We start from the raw sequence: 20,200 nt of genomic DNA on the forward strand, positions 1-20,200 counted from the left end.
ATTATCTCCACCATTAATACCCTACCGTCTTTGTCTGCATATATTAATTTGGGGTTCAACCATTCTTTTATATACATTACAATTCCTCTTTTTCTGGTTTGTGCTGACGAGCAGAATGTTTTACCTAGTTTTGGACAGACCAACAGGTTATTGTATTTTTCTTTAATGTGGGTTTCCTGAAGACAGATTACATCTAACTTTTGTTTCACTAGATCCAACAGTACACGTTTTCTTTTGGAAGTTATGTTAAGACCATTTACATTTGCTGATAGTACATTCATTTCCCATTCTTCAATTCCCTTACACGTTATTCGCTTTGAGGGCGCCTTTGGATCGAGTCTCGATGGGTGACCTTGCTCTCGAATCTTCTCTGCCATATCTCTCTCGTTCTCTGGCCTCTCCTGGCCCCCGCCCCTCTGGTTGAGTTTCAATTATAGTGTCCTCCTGTCTTAAAAGTCCTTCTTTATTAAATCTCTCATCGTCTGCTAGTAAAAGTTCCTGGAATTCTTGAGCTTTCGCCAAGGTGTCTATTCGGTATTTCTTTTCCCTCCATGTTATCAGCATTCCTTCTGGAAGGAGCCATCTGAACTGGATTCTGTCTCTGTTTAAACGTGTGGAGAGGAAGTTGTATTTCCTTCTCTTCTCTCTGACTCTCCGTGGAGTCTGTTTTAAGATGAGAATTTCTTTACCTTTGTATGTTAGAGAGTCCCCTCTTATTGTACTTAGAATGTCCTCTCTCAGCTGTGATTTTTGTGTATTTTAATTATGTGTACTGTTGTTTATGTTCCCTTTCCCCCTTGAGTTGTTCGCCGCCCTGAGTCCCCCCTGGAGAAGGGCGGCATACAAATAAACCAAATACAAATACAAATACTTTTGGACCTTTTCAGGCCTACAGGAGAGGGGGAAGACAAGACATTCTCCTGTATACTACCTGTAGACCACTGCTGGTTCTCAACCATTTTGGACATCTAAGAGCTATCCGCACAATTATTAAGACCTGCGCTAACTGTTTTTGCATGTAGAGTGTTTGTGTATGTATGCTAGTGAATGATCCCACTTTTTATTAATTTTAACTTATATACCCTGTTTTTACTGTACCCATATGTTTTTAATGTTATAGTGGGTTATGCATGTTGAGAATGGCTGCTTGGTATATATGAGGGGACCGAGAGTGCGGCCTGGAGCCCCCTCCACTGAGTGCAGAAGCAGAAGTGGACGGGGGCCCGGATTCGCCTCTCGTCCCAGAGTGCATGGAGTAAATGGCCTGCCGAGGAGAGCGGGGGCCATGGGAGGTAGGGAGGGGTCTACAGGGGTTGGGACTGGCCGGAGCATTCCAGTTACATTTGGGAGCGGCAGGTACGATGGGAGCTTCAGGGCTGGCCATTACCGGGGAAGGAGGGTTCGCTACGTCACAGCAATCCCTTGTTCCGGCCCTGATAGCTCAACTCAAGGACCAAGTGGCAAGAGATGTCAGGGCCCTGGTCTCAGGTTGCTGTTGCTAAATGCCAGGTCTGTGATTCATAAAGCTCCCCTCGTCTGGGACTTAATATTAGATGAGGGGGCAGATCTGGCTGGGCCATGAGCCATGAGTCCCCCTCTCAGAAATGTGCCCAGAAGGGTTTCAGGTGCTCCACCAACCACGATACCAGAAAGGGGTGGGGGAGTGGCTGCTATCATCCGAGAATCATTAGCTCCTCATGGGATCCCTGCTCCGGAGACTGTTGGGTGTGAGTCCTTTCTGGTGAAGTTGGACCTAGGGGGTCAAGTGGGCTTGTTTCTAACGTACCTACCTCCCAGCTGCATTACAACAGCCCTGCCTACACTCCTAGAGTCAGTAGCCGGACTGGCAGTTGAGTTCCCCAGACTGATAGTACTGGGGGACTTCAACCTGCCATCTCTCGGCGAACGTTCTGATGGGGCACAGGAGTTCATAGCTTCCATGACAACCATAGACTTGACCCAGGTAATCCAGGGCCCGACTCATACAGCGGGACATACACTCGACCTCGTGTTACTCTCGGGACAGTGGAGACGTGATCTGGAACTGAAGGGCATAGAGATCTCGTCCTTGCCATGGTTAGATCACTTCCTACTGAGGTTGGATTTTCGGAAACTACTCCCACACTGCAGGGAGGTGGAGCCGATTAAATGGTTCCACCCCAGGCGCCTGATGGACTCATTGGGATTTCAGACGGAGCTTGGAGAGATACCTGACTCCCTTGCCCACAATCCGACAGAGTCCTTAGTTGCTGCTTGGAATACAGCGGCAGCTGGGGCTCTTGGCCGGATTGTGCCTTTGTGGCCTCTCCGTGGCAGCGGATCCAGGAGGGCTCCTTGGTTTACCGAGGAACTCCAGCAGATGAAGCGCCAGAAGAGACACCTAGAGCGACGCTGGAAGGCCAGTAACTCCAAGTCCGACCAAACACAGCTAAGAGCCTATATTAGGACTTACTTAGTGGTGATATGGGCAGCAAAATGTGCTCATTTTTCCGCTCTTATTGCGTCCACAGAATCTCGCCCAGCCGCCCTGTTTAGGATAACCCACTCCCTCCTGAAAGGGAGAGATGCGGGGGAACTCTTACAGGGAAGAGCTGAGGAATTTGTTCAGTTTCTGTCAGACAAAGTCGCTCAGATTCGGACTGACCTGGACTCCACTTGGGCAGTACCAGCCGAGATGCCGAGGGTGGGCCTTGATCGGATTTCTTGGAGCAAGTTCCAGCTTGTCACTCCTGAGGAAGTAGACAAGGCCATGGGAGCTGTGAGTGCCTCCACCTGTTTACTGGACCCGTGCCCCTCCTGTCTGGTTTCGGCCAGCAGGGAGGTAACACGAGGCTGGCTCCAGAAGATTGTTAACACCTCTCTTCAGGAGGGATCTTTCCCGCAGCCTTTAAAGGATGCGGTGGTAAGACCCCTCCTTAAGAAACCTTCTCTGGATCCAGCTATCCTTAAAAACTACCGTCCAGTCTCCAACCTCCCCTTTGTAGGGAAGGTTGTTGAGAAGGTGGTGGCCTTTCAACTCCGATGTACCTTGGATGAAGCAGATTATCTAGATCTCTTTCAGTCGAGTTTCAGGCCTGGTTATTCCACCGACACTGCTTTGGTCGTGCTGACTGATGATCTCTGGCAGACCAGGGATAGAGGACATTCCTCTATCCTGGTGCTTCTTGATCTTTCAGTGGCCTTCGATACCATCGACCATGGTATCCTTCTGCGACGACTGGGGGAGGTGGGAGTGGGAGGCACCATTTTACAGTGGTTCTCCTCTTACCTCTCAGACAGGTTGCAGTCGGTGTTAGTTGCAGGACAGAGGTTGACCCCTAGGCCCCTTAAATACGGGGTGCCACAGGGCTCGGCCCTGCCCCCTTCCTATTTAACATCTACATGAAGCCGCTGACTACTGCAATGCGCTCTACATGGGGCTGCACCTGAAGAGTGTTCGGAGTCTACAGTTGGTCCAGAATGCAGCCGCGCGAGCGATATCGGGTGTACCTAGATACACCCACATTACACCTATCCTCCGCGATCTGCACTGGCTTCCTATCGGTCTCCGGATGTGCTTCAAGGTGCTGGTTATTACCTTTAAGCCCTACATGGCCTAGGACTTGGATATCTGCGAGACTGCCTCCTGCCACATACCTCCCAACAGCCGATAAGATCTTACAGGCTGGGCCTCCTCCGGGTGCCATTGACCGGACAATGCCTTGTGGCGACCCCTCAGGGGAGGGCCTTCTCTGTAGCTGCTCCGGCCCTGTGGAATGATCTGCCCGCAGAGATCCAGACCCTTCCCACCCTCTCGGCCTTCCGAAAAGCCACTAATACCTGGCTGTTCCGGCAGGCCTGGGGCTGTTGACCCTTGAATGAGGTCCAGCCCCCATCTAGGTTTGAGCGCATGGTGTGTTGATTTTAAATCTGTTTTTGTTTCCCCCTATATTTTATTTTTTATTTTACCCTTGTATTTCTAAGCCGCCCGGAGTCCTACGGGATTGGGCGGCATATAAATTTATTAAATTACAATTACAATTACAATTGAGAGGAATCTTGCAGTCCTAGTGGACAATCACTTAAATATGAGCCATCAGTATGTGGCAGCAGCCAAAAAAGCTAATACAATGCTTGGTTGAATGACAGGCATAGAATCACAATCACGTGAAACATTAGTACTGCTTTAAAAAAACCATAGTAAGATCACACCTGGAATACTTCATCCAGTGTTGGCACTCGATTACAAAAAAGATGTTGGGACTTTGAAAAAAATGCAGAGAAGAGTAACTAAAATGATTATGGGCCTGAAAACTAAAACATACGAACAACTGTTGAAAAAATTGTGTATGGCTGCTCTAGAGAAAGAAACATGAAAGGGTGACATGATAGCAGTATTCCAGCATTTAGGGGGTTGCCACAAAGATGGGGTCAACCTGTTTTCCAAAGCACCAGAAGCCAAGAAACAATGAATGGAAACTAATCAAGCAATTTGGAATTAAGGCGAAACTTTCTAACAGTGAGAACAATTAACCAGTGTAACAGTTTGCCTTCAGAGGTTGTAGGTGCTTCATCACTGGATGTTTTGAAGAAGAGACTGGACAGCCACTTATCTGCATTCTAAAGGTATAGTGTTTGAGCAGGGGTTGGACTAGAAGGCCTCCAAGATCCTTCTAGCTCTATTCTGATTGAGTTGTTTTGTAGGTTCAGCCTTCTATAACCTGGTGCCCTTTAAATGTTTCAGAAATGTTTCTGGATTTTTTTTGTAGAATCTCATTGACTAAGTCTGATCTCTTACATGTTAAATTCCTTAGGCATGCTGAGAAATTAGATATTTCTACTTGTGCCCAAGTGAAGAAAGATATCCTGTACCAAAAGGCCCACACTGCGTTTGCCGACCAACAAGGAGCACGTGCCTATTATCCTCTTATCCAGCCATATCTAGGTACATTTGATAGGTGCTTCCATTCATGCTGTTTCCTCCAGAATTAATTGTCCTACTTTATCTTTAATAATCCAGACATAGGGTAAGGTGACCAGATTTTCAGATTGGTAAAGAGGGACACCTTTGACCGGGGGGTGGGTGGGCGGGGGTTGATTAAAAATTTTATACAGAGCAACAAAAATTTTCATACAACGCAAAAATAGTAGTGTAATATTTTTTTTGTTTCAACATAACTACAATTTACAAATATAAATTGTAACTGTTGCCAAACATCAAAATTTTGATCACGTGACCATGAGGATGCTGCAATGGTCGCTAAGTGTGAAAAATGGTCATCAGCCACTTTTTTCAATGCCATTGTAATTTTGGTCACTATACCACCTTTCTGGCCGCAGTTCTTAAGTGAATAACTGCAGCTGATAAGTTAGTAACATAAGTGAATCTGGTTTCCCCATTTGACTTTGTCAAAAGGTGATTATATGACCCCAGAACACTGAAACCATCATAAATACGAATCTGTTGCCAAACATCAAAATTTTGATCATGTGACCATGAGGATGCTGCAACGGTCGCTAAGTGTGAAAATGGTCGCTAAGTGTGAAAAATCATCATCAGTCACTTTTTTCAATGCCATTGTAACTTTGGTCACTATACCACCTTTCTGGCCACAGTTCTTAAGTGAATAACTGCAGTTGGTATTTTGTATTTTGGACAGAATCTTTTTTAAAATAGCCTAAGACAATTAAAAAAAAGAATCCACACAGAATAAATTGAAGTAAAACATTTCAAACTATTCTTTCTATGCACAATATATTTCAAAGTATTGTGCATAGAATTTTTAAACATGGTTTCACTTCAATTTATTTTGGATAGAATCTTTTTTTAAATTGTCTAAGACAATTTAAAAAAAGAATCCACACAGAATTTTTAAAAATCCTATGCACAATAAATAAAATATTATTTTAAAACACATTAAAAAAATAAAAGAAAAAAACCCAGCTCACTGGGTTGACTTGCACTACAAGTCAACCCAGAATGATGTAGATGTTAATACAAAGAACTGAGCAAATTGAAATGGTGAAATTAGTCAGGGAAATATTTTTCAAAGAAACTTTGCCACCATTTTGGAGCAGATCTCCAACCTCCGTGCCCCTCCCCTCCGGAAAATCCAGGAAGTAACACTCGCGACCTCTCTAGCCATTTCCTGGAGCTCTATGGTACTTGGTCATTTTTTCTTATAAAAGTGAGTAAAAGGGGCGCAGGGGGGGTCCGTTTTGTTGCTTTAACTTTTTAATATCTTCAATGAAAGTACTGAGACAGAGAGAGAGAGAGGGATTAGACAGGGTGTCTTTTGTCTTGCCCCGGTTAGGATTTCTTAATCAAATCCACTGGGCTTTCAACATGAAGCCAGGAAATCGGGACTTTTTAAAAACAGACTGGGACGCAGGACAAATTGTTATAAAGCGTGACCATCCTGCTGAAATCGGGACGTCTGGTCACCTTAACATAGGGGCACATCTAAAGGTCATTTGCTAATTGATAACTATTAATATCATACTATTCACAAATTATGTGATGTATTCTCCAAAATGTTCTTCAGGCCCTATTTACCTACAAAAATCCATTGTTTAATCTCTAACAGCTTTTGTGACTGAGCTTCCATTGTCTTTCATCCAATACTATTTCTAGAAACATTTCAAGAAGACTAAAATGGATAATGACAATGATCAAATCAAACTCTGAGAATATGGGGATAGGAAATTGATTAGACAAGAATACTATGGGAATAATGGATTAACATGCATAGATTTATTCACATTTCATTGTTAATTATATTAAAATTATTACATGTAGAATCTTATAGCTTTTGGAAAAGGGGTGTAGAAAGTTCTTGTTTACATGATGGAGATAGTAATCCATCTGGACACATCATCTTCCATCCCAACTTTAAACACCTTTTACTTAAATCTGCTTGGATTCAAGAAGGTTTTTCAAGAATGATGTTACCTTTCCCACAGAAATCTTACTCTTTTTTTGTCTTTTTAAGGGGGAGCTCCTGTTGAAGAGCTGAAAAAGCTGGCTAGATCTCATGTTGCTATGGATATTGATACATTTATTAATTTAAATCCGGAAGAAGTAAAGGTTAGTTCTGACATTGTGTCATTTAGGCAAGGTGGAATTATGTCAAGATTCAGCCCCCACCCCACCCCCGCCCAAAAAAAAGACCTGTCTAAAATCAACATTTTATGGCATTCTCATCCTGGGCAATGTCATCCTGAGGTCTTGCATATATTTTCATGAAAAGACTAAACTATTGCAAGGGTCGCACAAAAACATATCCAGCATCTCTGAAGGGCTCTTGGGTGAGGAGGATGAGGATGTGAATTTGCTCCTTGGTACAATTTATTTTATCATGCAACTTCAGAAGATTATCAGCATCCAAGGTGGAATAGGAGAAGCTGTTAAAAGTATTTTAAATTTCACAAGTGCATTCAGTTAATGAGAGCTGTATGTATAATGCTTTCTGGATAAAAGGAATGTAGAATATTTGGGGGAAGAAATAATAATGAACAGAAAAGCTAGTTGTGATGACACTCCCTGAATCAGCAAAAGTATTGCAATTATATTGCAGAAATTCAATGTCCAGGATGTGAAAGATCTGCTTGGTGTTAATTTGCCTGACCTGAAAGAAGTTGAAAACCATCCGTCTGTTGCCATGTGGATCAAGAACAACTTTCAGTCTGAACTGGATTCCCTTGGAATTGGCCTGGTTGGAGGCAGGACATCTCTGTTCTCTACTTCTATGGGCAGCACCGTGTCAAGTATATCTCTTAGTACAAAATCTGACGATGTGTTAACTGCCACCTCCCCTGTTATCCCGAGCATGGAATCAACCTTATCTAGTCCCGGCCACATAAATATTACTACCCCTAGCATTAGTTCTGCAACCTCGGATTTGAACCCATTCGTTTCTAGAGATGCTACTGAGTCCTATTCAACTCCTGTCTTCAAAATCACTCTCCTAACTAATGAAATCTCTCCTTCCATTAACAATACCCAAACAACTCTTTCTGATAGAATGCCTAAATATGCTTTCCCCACAAATATATCTGATTCAGATAATACTATGGCTGGGACAAGAGTTCCTACAGATGCAAGAAATACTCCTGTCCCCACTGAAATTACAATAGATTCCAACAGTGACACAACCAACCGAACAGACTTTCCTATAAGTGGAATCCCAGCCTCTTTCATTGCAAGAGGGATCAACATGACGACTTCTAATGAACATATCATAAATTCTAGCAATGCCAAAGCTAATAGCTCAGCCGCATCTTCCATCCCCACAAAGTCCTCTGTTTCAGTCCCAACTGAAATGGTAATTCCCTTTTGGAACATCACTACTACTTTAAATGAAACTGGTGGCACACCAGTCCCTACCATCTCTACCATTGTCACTGATTTCAATAGCAATCCAGCCAGTAGAAGAATCCTTCCTTCTGCATCAACAGACTCTGCCACTGTTCTCCCCACCACTTCCTTAAATGCCACAGCTGTTTCAGATGGAACATTATTCCATAGCACTGCAAGATATTTCAACACAACCATCTTCAGTAAACTTTTAACAGATTCTAACAATAGCACAGTCAGTGCTCCAGTTGTTACTACCACTCCCTTAGATCCCACCACTGTTGTTACCTCCAAAACCAGAGCTATTTCTTATAATGTTTCAGTAACGTCAAATGATACCATCAAAGACACTCTTTTCCATTATAATGCAACAAGTAGCAATGTGATCCCTTCTGCTGAAACAACAGGAGCTTCTGATAGCAACACCACAAACAATGGCGCAGCATTTCCTAGCCCTGTTACAGATGGACATGTAACTGCTGGTCTCAATGTAACTATTTTTCACTCACCCACTGTTGTCACAAACTTCACTGTTGGTGCGGATACAACCACAGCCAGAACTTACTTCACCTCTGTCATGTCCAGTATAACAAGAACATCTTCTGAACAGCTTTCAACACCACCTAAGCACACTCTGGCTACAAACCCAGCATTGTTCAGCAAAAAAACCATAACAATTACAGACAAACAGCCAACTGCATCAAGCAAAATGACTTTCCATTCTCAAGAAACCTCTACCAAGACAGCTATTCCTCCACTATCCTTCCCAAATAGAACGACCTTACAGGCGGCTGCAACCATCCAGAGAAGCAGCAGAGCAGCTCCACCAACAAAACCACCATCTCACCCAACTCCAAATGGCTACATTCATGTGAAACCACTAAGTGGTGTGTATTTCGGTTTAATTATTTCTAAACTTGCCTTGGTTTTAGAGGAGGGTGAAACTTTTCAGAAAAGAAAATTGAGTAATTCTGGCATGAGATCTGAGATGAAATTAAATAGATTTTCCTCAGGACCCAGAGGTGCTGTAATTAGAGTTTCTATGCTCTAGAAATAGCTCTGAAAAATGAGGCTTCCATTATTATTCTGGGAATATTAGCTGGGCGAAGAAGTATTTCATTAAAAGTTAACTATACGTCACCTCTGAGATCGGCAGAGGAGTCAAATGGCCAAAGAGGCGTTTCAGGGTTGGCAGGTGCCTCTGACATACAAGTAAGTAGAAAAGCTTGTTCATTGTTCACATTGCCTTCTTGTGGCTGAGCTTGTGTGAGGCCTTGAGGATGGATAGCGTTGAAGATATATCCCTTCTGGGATGGTGCCCTGTACATAGTCAGCCAGGCGGAATGCAAATGCAATTTTTCACTCAGTTCTCTGTCCCTCGCATAGTTTGGGGCTCTAACTCTGAATCAGCATCGACAGCTGTGGGAACTAACTACGGCGGACCAGGAGTGGTTGACCAACCTCATAAAGCTAAGCAAAATCAGATCAGATCTAATTTGGCTTTTAATGAAAAATCAACAGGGAATATTAGAGATGTAGGGTAGAATGAGTTTTTTTTTAAATCCCCAAATATTATAATACTTCCTTATTGTAGCATAGATAACATATCTTTAGTGGTCAGATTTCTCCTATAACAATTTAGACTAAAACAGTGAATCTTAAAAAAATTATTAACTGCTCACAAAAGAAGAATTCCAGCAACCATATTAAGTAAGGAGCCTCTGTATCAGGGTTTCTCAACCATGATAATTATAAATTGTGGGACTTCACTTCCCAGAATTCCTTAGCCAGCATGTTGGATAGAGAATTCTGGGAGTTGAAGTCCACACATCTTAGAATTATCAAGGTTAAAAAAAACCGGTCTATATAGACAAACTTCTAAAGTGATTTTTCCTCTTGTGCTCTTTCCAGTGGAATTGAAGGTGGGGCACACTTCTGTTTTTGATGTGGAGATATCAAAATGGATGGAGATGGTTGCTAGTGTGAGCACCAGCTCTCATGTTCATTTCCATTCAAGTGTCATTTCTCTTATCTGAACACCCACAACGGGGAGAGTTCAGAGACAGCCATGTTGTCTACTTATTTGCAAACCCATCTGTGCTCAGGTGAATGCTTAAAGAACAACTTTGAGTTCTGAAATGCAAATAACACCTTTTAAGATATAACAATACTTTCTGTTATATAAATCTTTATCTATAATTTCATTTCACCCTTCTATAAGGAGTAATATGAAGAACCTCCAGATATATGAGCTTACATATATATTATTTTTAGGCTGTAATGGGATATTAAGAAATAACTGAGTTCGTTCACAGGAGCAGTGGTGGGCTGCCAATTTTTTCACTACTGGTTTGGGCTCGCTCCTGCTCGCGTGCAGCCCTTCTGGGTATGCACAGAAGTGTCCAGCGGGTGGACGGAACCTCCTGCCACCGCTACTACTGGTTTGGCCGAACTGGCCAAACTGAGAAACCCACCACTGCACAGGAGCATGACTATGGATCAAAGGTCTAGTTCTCCCCCACTTTTTGGGGACAAGGTCTTCATCTTGGTTAAAACTGAGAGGGGGTAAGACCTGCTATTGCTTTAAAAGCCAGGATGCCAGACATGGATTTAGCAAACCCTAGCCATAATACTGCCTGGTTCATTGTACTAAGCCAGAGATGTTAATTATAATTTGTTGATAAATTATGTTTGGATGACTTCAGACATCACGCTTATCCATAAACAATGAGCCAAAAACTTCAAGGATCAGTTCATCTACCGCGTTTCCCTGAAAATAAGACAGGGTCTTATTTTCTTTTGGACCTTGAAATATGGCCCTGGCCTTATTATTGGGGGGGGTATTTTCTGGGGCAGGCGAAAAGTGAGGGGCGCCTCTTACCTTTCCAGCTCTGCCCGTTCCTCGCCATTGTGTCCAGGGAAGCTGCTACTAAAAAAATCCCCTTCTCATGAGTTCAATTAAACTTCTTGAACTCACGAGAAAGGTTTTTTTTTTTTTAACCAGGGGCTTTTCTGGACACAATAGCGAGGAACGTGACGAAGCCGGAATGATAAGAGGCGTACCTCGCAGCCCAACACTTCCCACTCTGCCCAATGGTAAAGGCAGCCTGCCTGGTTCCCTTCCCCACCATCCCTTTAGTGAGGGGTGGCAGGTTGGGGTGGAGAAGCGAGCGCTACTGGAGACTGACAGCTCCGCTCGTTCCTTGCTGTTTTGTCCAGGGAAGCCCCTTGTTAAAAAAAACCTCATGAGTTCAACTTGCGAGGTTTTTTTTTTTACAAGGGCTTTCCCTGGACGAAACGGCCAGGGCATCGTGAGGCTGGGAGACGCGCGATCGGGGAGCAGAACAGCTGCTTGGCAAACCCCCTCTCTAGCTGGGCACAATGGCGCTCATCAACCTAGCGGTATCACGAAGGCGCCAAGCAACACGAGCACCTTTGCCCCCCGGTTCCCGCAGCTTGGCATCTTCGGGATACCGCTAGGTTGGTGAGCGGCGCTCTGCCTGGCCTGAGGGGGGGGTGTACAGGGGACTTATTTTCAGGGGGAGGGGTTATATTTTTGCCCATCTGAAATATGTGGCATGGCCTTAGTTTCAGGACATGTCGTATTTTCGGGTATTGCATTAAACCCTAAAGAAGCAAACCACATAATGACTCCATGTGATCTATGAATGCAGCCATAGTAACTTTTTATATTATTCCATATACTCATGGACAAGTAAACTTGATGGAATGACTTTGTACTGTGAGCATGATCTAACCATTGTTTTTGAATCCGAGCTTGTATTGAGTAGTAGTCTTAAAAGAGTTCCTTAAAATGCAAGGGGCAGATCTTGATTCCTTATTATTTTCTCCATGCAGCATCAGCTTTAAACACATCACTCAGCTGGACACTTCTAGCATTGTCTCTCACCGTTGGAACCTCAATTCAGAAGTTTCTCTAAAAATATGGTTATCTCCTCCCCATCCTAATAATTATTGTTGATGGTACCGGTAATCCTTTCAAAATTCTACTGCAAAAGCCATACTGACTCTTGGAAAGATATCAGTGCTAAGTAGACTCTGTCTAAGTGGACAGGTGTCAAAATGTATGTAGAAAATCATTGCACCATTTGTTGCTTGAAGATGAAACTGCATTTATTGTCCCTTTCCTGTGCCCTAATTGGTCATATTAATTTAACACAACGTGATCATATTTCCAGTGCATGGAGATGCTACCTTTCCACTGGAGTTTCTCAGTTCTGAGTGGAAGCAACTTGAAACGTATTTTTTCAGCATCTGTCTTGGCACCTGGAGTTAAACAGCAGTAGCAGCAAAACCATTTGATTCCCAGAAAAAGGAAGAAAAGTATTTCATTGATTCAGACTGATTTTCTTGATGCCCCAACTGACTGTCTCCTGCATTGGAGGCTGGCTTCAATAATTACAGGTGGTCCCTGACTTACGGCCACAGTTGAGCCCAAAATGTCTCTTGCTATGCAAGATATTGGTTAAGTGAGTTTTGCCCCGTTTTACAACCTTTGTTGCCATAGATGTTAAGTGAATCACTGCAGTTGATAAGTTAGTAATATGGCTGTTAAGTGAATCTGGCTTCCCCATTGACTTTGCTTGTCAAAAGATTGCAAAAGGGGATCCCATGACCTCTGGACACAGCAATGGTCATAAAGACGAACCAGTTGCCAAGCATATGAATTTTGATGACATGTTCATGGGGCTGCTACAAAGATCATAAGTGTGAAAAATGGTCATGTTACTTTTTTCAGTGCTTGTTGTGACTTTGAACCGTCACTAAATGAACTGTTGCAAGTCAAGGACTACTTGTACTTCCAAAGATCTAAGCAAATGTACATCTCTCCAATTCCCTTATGAGCATCTAATCCAGTATTTGAATCTGAAGTTGTTTGCTTTCTCTCTTGTATGCACCCTTGTTTGTCCATGAGGAGAAAATGCTGTTTCATAAGGTATATGTGGGAAAAAATACTGCCCAAGTATTTGAGGGCTCAGATTATTTGACATATCACCACAATTCTCTGACTTTTAGTGCTCTAATGATATCTCCTTCGATGTCCCTTACCATTTACTAGCTTCGAATTTTGAATCAGCTTAATAGATGGAGCTAATGGAAAGCTCTAAAGCACGAGTGGTTCACTAGGGCTAATGACAAAAGTAATAGATTTTGAATGTTAGGGCATGAGAGTCCTATAGTGGAAGGCATATGTTTCTCAAATTGATCTGGAAGCAATCATTCATATCCTTTGAATTTTGCATCATCACAGACGAATTTAAATAGAAGTCTTCATCTTGCAATTAAGTAATTAAGATTTTAGTTAGATCACAGCTGCAGATTGCACAGCCCTAGAACTACCTGTCCTACCCAGATTTTGATACATTGCATGTTTTGGCAAGAGGAAAGAAACATTCTTAAATATAGAGGGACTAGTTGTATAAGATAGATTCAATTATTTGTCAGGCCTGCAGCCATATTCCTTTTGGATCTTTGGCCTGCCACACTTTCTATTATTCTACTATGCCTTTTCTATTGTGGGGAAAATGGGAGGGGGGATTGTAACGAATTAAATTTTATGTAGCCCAGACAAAATCATTTTCTAGAAAGCCAAGGTCATCCTTTATCTCTGCACCTCTGCACCTGACTGGAACTGGATGAGTGGAATTGCCAGCATGGCAGTGGAAGATTGGACCATGTGATGGGCTGGTGATGTGGGGCAAGTTCGTGAACTTTCATTTGGGTGGGGAAAACCGGAAAGCTTTCAGATTTTGGTTTTCCCAGATGCGCCAACATGGCTCTCTTAATAAATTGGAACTTTGAGCAACACTTTGCCTTGGACTCTGATTTACTTTTAGATGCTATTTGGAACCTTGACATTAACCCAAATCTCTCTTAAAATACTTAGACAGCTACCCTGAAATTCAACCGGCTGCGCAGGTTGTCATGGGGGTACCCAGGTACTCCCATGTTACATCCCATTTAGGCGGTCTGCACTGGTTGCCTGTTGTCTTCCGGGTGCGATTCAAGGTACTAATTATGACCTTTAAAGTTCTCCGTGGCTTAGGCCCAGGGTAACTGCGAGACCACCTACTGCCACCGGTAGCCTCCCATCGTCCAGTGTGATCCCACAGAGTTGGCCTCCTCAGGGTGCCGTCGGCCAGACAGTGTCGGCTAGCGACCCCCAGGGGGAGAGCCTTCTCTGTGGGAGCGCCTTCCCTCTGGAATGAGCTGCCACTGGAGCTTTGTATAATCCCCGACCTCCGGTCCTTCCGACGCGCCTTAAAAGTTGGCTTTTCCAGCAAGCCAGCCTGGCCTGAACAAAACAAATCAAATTATTGATTACTGTTAATTTTAATTTTAATTCTTTTTTAAAAAAAATGTGTCATTGTCAATTTTAATTGGGTTTGGGATATCCTATTTAATTTCTTTTTAACTTTTGTATTATGTGTTTCTTTTAATGTTGTACGCCGCCCTGAGTCCTTGGGAGAAGGGCGGCATATAAATCGAATAAACCTAAACCTAAACTATTTCAGATAACTGGCCCGGAGCAACCCCAGAGACTGAACCCCCAACCGGTTCCAGCCCCAGCCACAATGTCCCAACAGGGAGAACCAGAAGACCTGGGAGCAGCACCTGAGCCACCCTCTTCCTCAATGCCGCCTATGCCGGTGGGAGACCAGGGTCAGGCACAGCGGTGCCAGCTCTTCCCCCATTCACAAAGGAGTGGAGGAGGGGGAAGCTTGGAAAGCTTGTCGGGGGGAGCTACCCCTTCCAGAGACGATTCCCAGTCAATAGGAAGACAGGGAAAAGTGCCAAAGGGACAGCTCCTCCAGAAACCTCAGCCAGCAGTGAGACAAATAAAGCTGCCTGGGAGAAGAGAGGCTGGCAAATTTGCTAAACAAGCTGCAGAGATGCAAACCCTTTCTCCAAGAATCAGTGGAGTCCCAGCTGCTCTTGCCAAACCCAGATGAAGAAAGCAAGGGGGGGGGGATAACGACCTAATGGTAAGCGCACCTATCCACCCCTTTGCCATCAAAGCCAAACTCATAGCGCCCGAGATGGGGATGGAAGGGGAAGTTGAGGCAATTGTGGATACAGACTATACCCGATGTTTAATCAGCATGTCTATCGTGGAGCAGCTAGGCATAAGCACAAGAACCCTTGCAAACCCCATTCGGTTTAAGCAAATGGATGGGACACTAATTGGAGGGGCCCCTGCCAAGCTAATTACCAACTTGGTGAAATTGCAGATAGGGTGCCACTATGAATTTCTCAGATTTATCGTAGCTCCAAAAATGCATGAATCAATTATCCTGGTTGGACAAGTGGGTACCTACCATAAAGTTGGAAGACGGCATTTGAAAATTGATCATAGGCTTTGGGCTGCTGGCCCCCCCCGCCCCGTGAAGCCAGAGGGCCACCCGGGGACTATCAAACCCAATAAAGCTGACCACCCAGAGCCTGCAGCCCCCACAGCAGACACAAAACTCCCAGGCATCCAGCAAGTGCCAAAAGAGTACTGGGACTTGGCAGAAGTTTTCAGTGAGGAAGATTTCAACTATCTCCCCCCTCATCCGCCCACTAACTGTGCAATAGAGTTTGTGCCTGGAGCCACCCTACCGAAGCCGAAAATGTACTCCATGACTCCTAAAGAGATGGTAGAATTAAGGAAGTACATTGACATCAATTTGAAGCGGGGCTTTATCCAACCAGTCAAAATTAACAGCCCTACCAACTGCGTGATAGAGTTCATGCTCAGGGCAAAATTACCGAAGCCTAAGATGTACTCCATGATCCCTAAAGAAATGGCGGAATTAAGGAAATACAACGATGCCAATTTGGAGTGGGGCTTTATCTAACCAGACAAGTCTAAAGTAACTTCCCCCTTCTCTTCAAAAAGAATACAGACGGGGGGTGGGGGGTGGGTTAGGCTATGTATTGACCTTCGCAGGATCAACGGCTTATCAAGGGCTAATGCTCATTTACCTTAATGACATCCTCGTCTTTTCTGAGTCCCTAGAAGAGCACGTGAAGCTGGTACGACAGGTCCTGAAAAAACTTCTAGCCACCAAGCAATACGCTAAATTATCAAAATGTGAATTCCACAAAGCCTGACTAGATTACCTTGGCTATCACATTTCCAGCGAGGGGATAGAGATGGATTCAGGGAAAGTGAAACTGGCAACTGTTAGACTGCCAAACCCCACGTACCTGCAAACAACTACAGAGCTTTCTTGGATTTGCCAACTTCTATAGGCAATTCATCCCGGCTTTTGCAGAAGTTGTCCTGCCATTGATTGAACTGTTAAAAAGCGGGCCTTCCCCGACAAAGCCAAAACCAAAGGCAAACCAACCCATTGGATGGACAATGGACTGTCAAAAAGCATTTGAGAAATTAAAATGGCTCTTTGCCCAAGAGCCCATACTGCAACACCCCGACCCAAAACAACAATTCATAATCGAGACAGATGCCAGTTATGTGGCTGTAGCGGCAGTGCTGTTGCGAAAGAACAAAGGACACCTCTTGCCTCAGTTACAGTTCAGCTCAGTCTGCCCAGAATTCTAGGGAAATTTCACCCAGGTTTTCATTGCAGCTTACTGAAGCCAATGATTGGGTACGGTCTAAGACCGTTGACCCAACCTCCCCCTCCTCCAGTAGTGATAGAAGGAGAAACTCACTACAAAGTGAAGAAAATTTTAGACTCTTAGGTTGTATAGAGCTCGTTTCAGTGGTGGGTTTCAAATTTTTTTAGAACCTATTCTGTAGGTGTGGCCTATTTTGTGGGAGTGGCTAGGCGGTTATGTGACTGGGTGGGCGTGGCTTGGTGGCCGTGTGACCAGGTGGGGATGGCCAATTTGAAAAATGGTGAAACTCACTTAACAATGCTCTTGCTTAGCAACCAAAATTCAACTGTGGTTGAACTGTGGTCATAAGTTCTCTTTCTTCTTTCTTTTTTTCTCTCCCTCCCTCCCTCCCTCCCTTCTCTTCTTTCTTTCTTTCTTTCTTTCTTTCTTTCTTTCTTTCTTTCTTTCTTTCTTTCATCTCTTTCTCCCACTTTTTCTTTCTTTTTTTCTTTCTCTTTCTCTTTCTATCTTTGTCTCTCTTTTTTCTCTCAATCTCTCTCCATTCCTTCCTTCCTTCCTTCCTCCCTTTCTTGTGTGCATCTCTCCCACTTCCTCCCTCCTTCCCTCTCTCTTCCTTCCTCCCCCTCTCTCTCACACACACATATCCCTTCCAATTATATTCGTAGTAGATATATTCTATGAATTAAAATTGGTGCCCAATAAATCCTATGATCATGGCATTCTGTGTCCTACAAGCCAATTCACAGGTCTCCCAATTCAGCCTCTTACCACTCTGGGGATTGACCGAATATGGCTAGCCATCCTGTTATCTCTTGGCCTTGGTTCCTGCCTTTTTAGCAGAGCAGCAGAGAGAGCTAATTTCAAACTGCTTTTTTTCCTTTTGCTGAAGCCCGATTTCTCTGCCGCTCAGTGAGTGATCTGGTAGGTGTTCGAAGGTGTTGGGCACACGATGGAAGGCATGCACATCTCTCTCTCTCACACACAGACAGACAGACAGACAGACAGACCACACTTGCTGCAATGCAAGGAGCATGTGTAAGTGGGACTGGATCAGCTGGGAGGCTGGTAAAAAAGAAACCTGTTTCTCTGCTGCCAGGACTCCAAGAGGAAGCAGGCGGGGATGCTGGCCAGTGCTCTCTTCATTTACTGCTCGCCCCTGCCTGGCTGGGTGGCTGGTCGGGATAGCAGCCATGCGGTATGTGCGCTTGTGTGTTAGCATAACCACTCTCCCCTTTGCCATTTAAAAAGAAAACAAAGCTGGAAAAGGGGGGGGGGGAGATGACCAAAGTTTTAGGGGAGTTTTTAGAGAGACCCCTTCAAAACCTCACTCTTTTCTGCTCTTTTGCTGAGGGGAGTGGGGGGGGGAGAAACACAAAGTGGATTGCCCAGAATAGTAAAAAGACCCTCTATGAAGGTCCTTTTGATCCAGAAAGCAGGAGAAGGTGCGAAAGGAGGAGAGAAAGAATTTGGGCTTCTTTTCTTTTTCCTTTTTGGTCAAAGCTGAAGTTGTTGACTTTTTCCCTCCCAAAGTGGAGAGAACCAACATCCGGAATCACGTCTTCTCTGGAGTTCTGGTCTTGGTGACAATCAAGAGTCAACCAACACCCTTCAAGTGGCTTGTTTAAGATAGAGGTGTGCGCAGGGAAACACGCACGCATGTGCGCGCACACACACATGCATCCGAGACTTCTTTGTATGCTTCACGACCAACAAAAACCTTCACCCCCACCCCCTGAAACCCGAAGCAAAGGCTGTGTTGGCACAAGATGTTTCGCCGGTTTAAGGGAAAAGGCGGTGAGCCCGTTTGGTGAATTTAGAACCCCGGTTCTGCTTTTGGGCTTCCTTCTGCATCTCCCTCCCCACTCTTTTTTTCAGAGGCTTAGGCTGGGGAGGATGTGAACCCACCAACCTCTTTCCAGTGACAAATTAGGAGACCCTGGAAAATACTCTCTAAATCATCAATCCGCAAAGCATGTTGGGGGTGAACGCAGCTCAGGTGTTCCCAATGTGGCGCAACCTTTCTGGCGTTTGGCTTGTCAAGGGAAGCAGCTCTTTCTTTTGGGTAAAGTCGCTCCTGGTTTGGGGGATTTTGGGGGTTTTGGAAGAAGGAACAGGAGACAAGGATTCAGCTGTTGCACAAGCCCACAGGCGCATGCTGCTCTCTGCATGGATTCCCCCGCCCATTTTAAATGAAGCGGCTGTCAAAAAGAGGGGAGCACAGCACACACCACATGGGCTTGTCCAAGAACCGAATCCTCGCCTCCTGTTCCTTCTTCTTCAGCTCTTGGACAAGCCCATGTGGTGTGCGCTGTGCTCCCTTCTTTTTGACAGCCGCTTCGTTTAAAATGGAGTGGGGATCCATGCAGAGGGAGTCCATGCAGATAGCGAGCCTTTTTCTTCTGCTGTTTGAAACGCCGCGCGGGCCGCACTGCCTTGTCTTTCACAGTCGCCCAATTGGGGTGGGGATCCATGGAGAGGAACGGAAAACATGGATTTCTACCCCCCCCAACTGGAAATGAAGTTGCTTTCAAAGAAAAGGCAGCATGCCCCACACGGCGTGTTCAAACAGGAGGAAGGCGCAGCACTGCTGCCCTTGCCCTTGGGGCTCTTCTTGTGGGACATGCTGGCTGGCACTGCTTCAGGGCGCCACGGCTGCTGGCTCCTCCGTGTGCAGCATTGGTGGTGGCGCGTTATTGGGTGGCGGGCAGGGATGAGGAGGACGCAGCGCTGCTGCCCTTGTCCTTGTGTCTCTTCTTGCAGAACATGCTGGCTGGCACTGCTTTAGGGCACCCCGACTGCCGGCTCCTCCACACGCAGCCCGGCTCCCAGCGCTGCCGGCATCCCATCCGATGCCTGTCCTCAGCAGCACAGTCCATTCCCCTAAGCAAAGGAGAGGCGGAGAGCTGGGCGGAGGAAGGAGGAAGCCCTAGTTTCATGACTTTTGCCCCTCGTGCTGGAAGGATTCCCAGAACCAGGTTGGCCAGCACCCCAAAGAGATCCGTGCAGGGCTTTGGCGGCTGCAAAGCAAAGTCCCTGACCCCAGCAGGGCACCACAGCTCCAGCAGTAGCAATGTGGCTTCTTGCAGCAGCATGCCACCCTGATCAACCTGCCTTATGGCACCCTCTGCAGCCTGCTCTGTGTGGAGGCGTTGGTGGCAGGCAGCCTTCGCTAGGGTTACCCCCTTCCTCTGCCCAGCTCTCTGCCTCCTCCTTTGTTTAGGCTCCCCACTGGGTTTGGGGGCTTCTGCCCTTTGTGCCACGCTTTGCAAGCATAGT

At 45.1% G+C, this 20,200-nt stretch overlaps 1 protein-coding gene across 1 annotated transcript in view; it reads left to right on the forward strand.

Moving 5' to 3' along the window:
* LOC106540135 (uncharacterized) overlaps window positions 1-14,164 on the forward strand; it is an 86,135-nt gene extending 71,971 nt beyond the window's left edge. Inside the window, exons 32-36 of the mRNA XM_087729260.1 lie at window positions 4,794-4,924; window positions 6,972-7,066; window positions 7,557-9,222; window positions 10,247-10,315; window positions 12,194-14,164. Of these exons, the coding sequence (XP_087585386.1) occupies window positions 4,794-4,924; window positions 6,972-7,066; window positions 7,557-9,222; window positions 10,247-10,315; window positions 12,194-12,276 (2,044 nt within the window). The 3' untranslated portion in view covers window positions 12,277-14,164. The remainder of the gene's footprint in view (window positions 1-4,793; window positions 4,925-6,971; window positions 7,067-7,556; window positions 9,223-10,246; window positions 10,316-12,193) is intronic.
* The last annotated feature ends 6,036 nt before the right edge of the window (window positions 14,165-20,200 follow it).

Source organism: Thamnophis sirtalis, unplaced genomic scaffold, assembly GCF_051295495.1.
Source record: "Thamnophis sirtalis isolate CommonGarterSnake01/CBP01778 unplaced genomic scaffold, rThaSir2_p1.2 scaffold_14, whole genome shotgun sequence".
NCBI classification, from domain to species: Eukaryota; Metazoa; Chordata; class Lepidosauria; order Squamata; family Natricidae; genus Thamnophis; species Thamnophis sirtalis.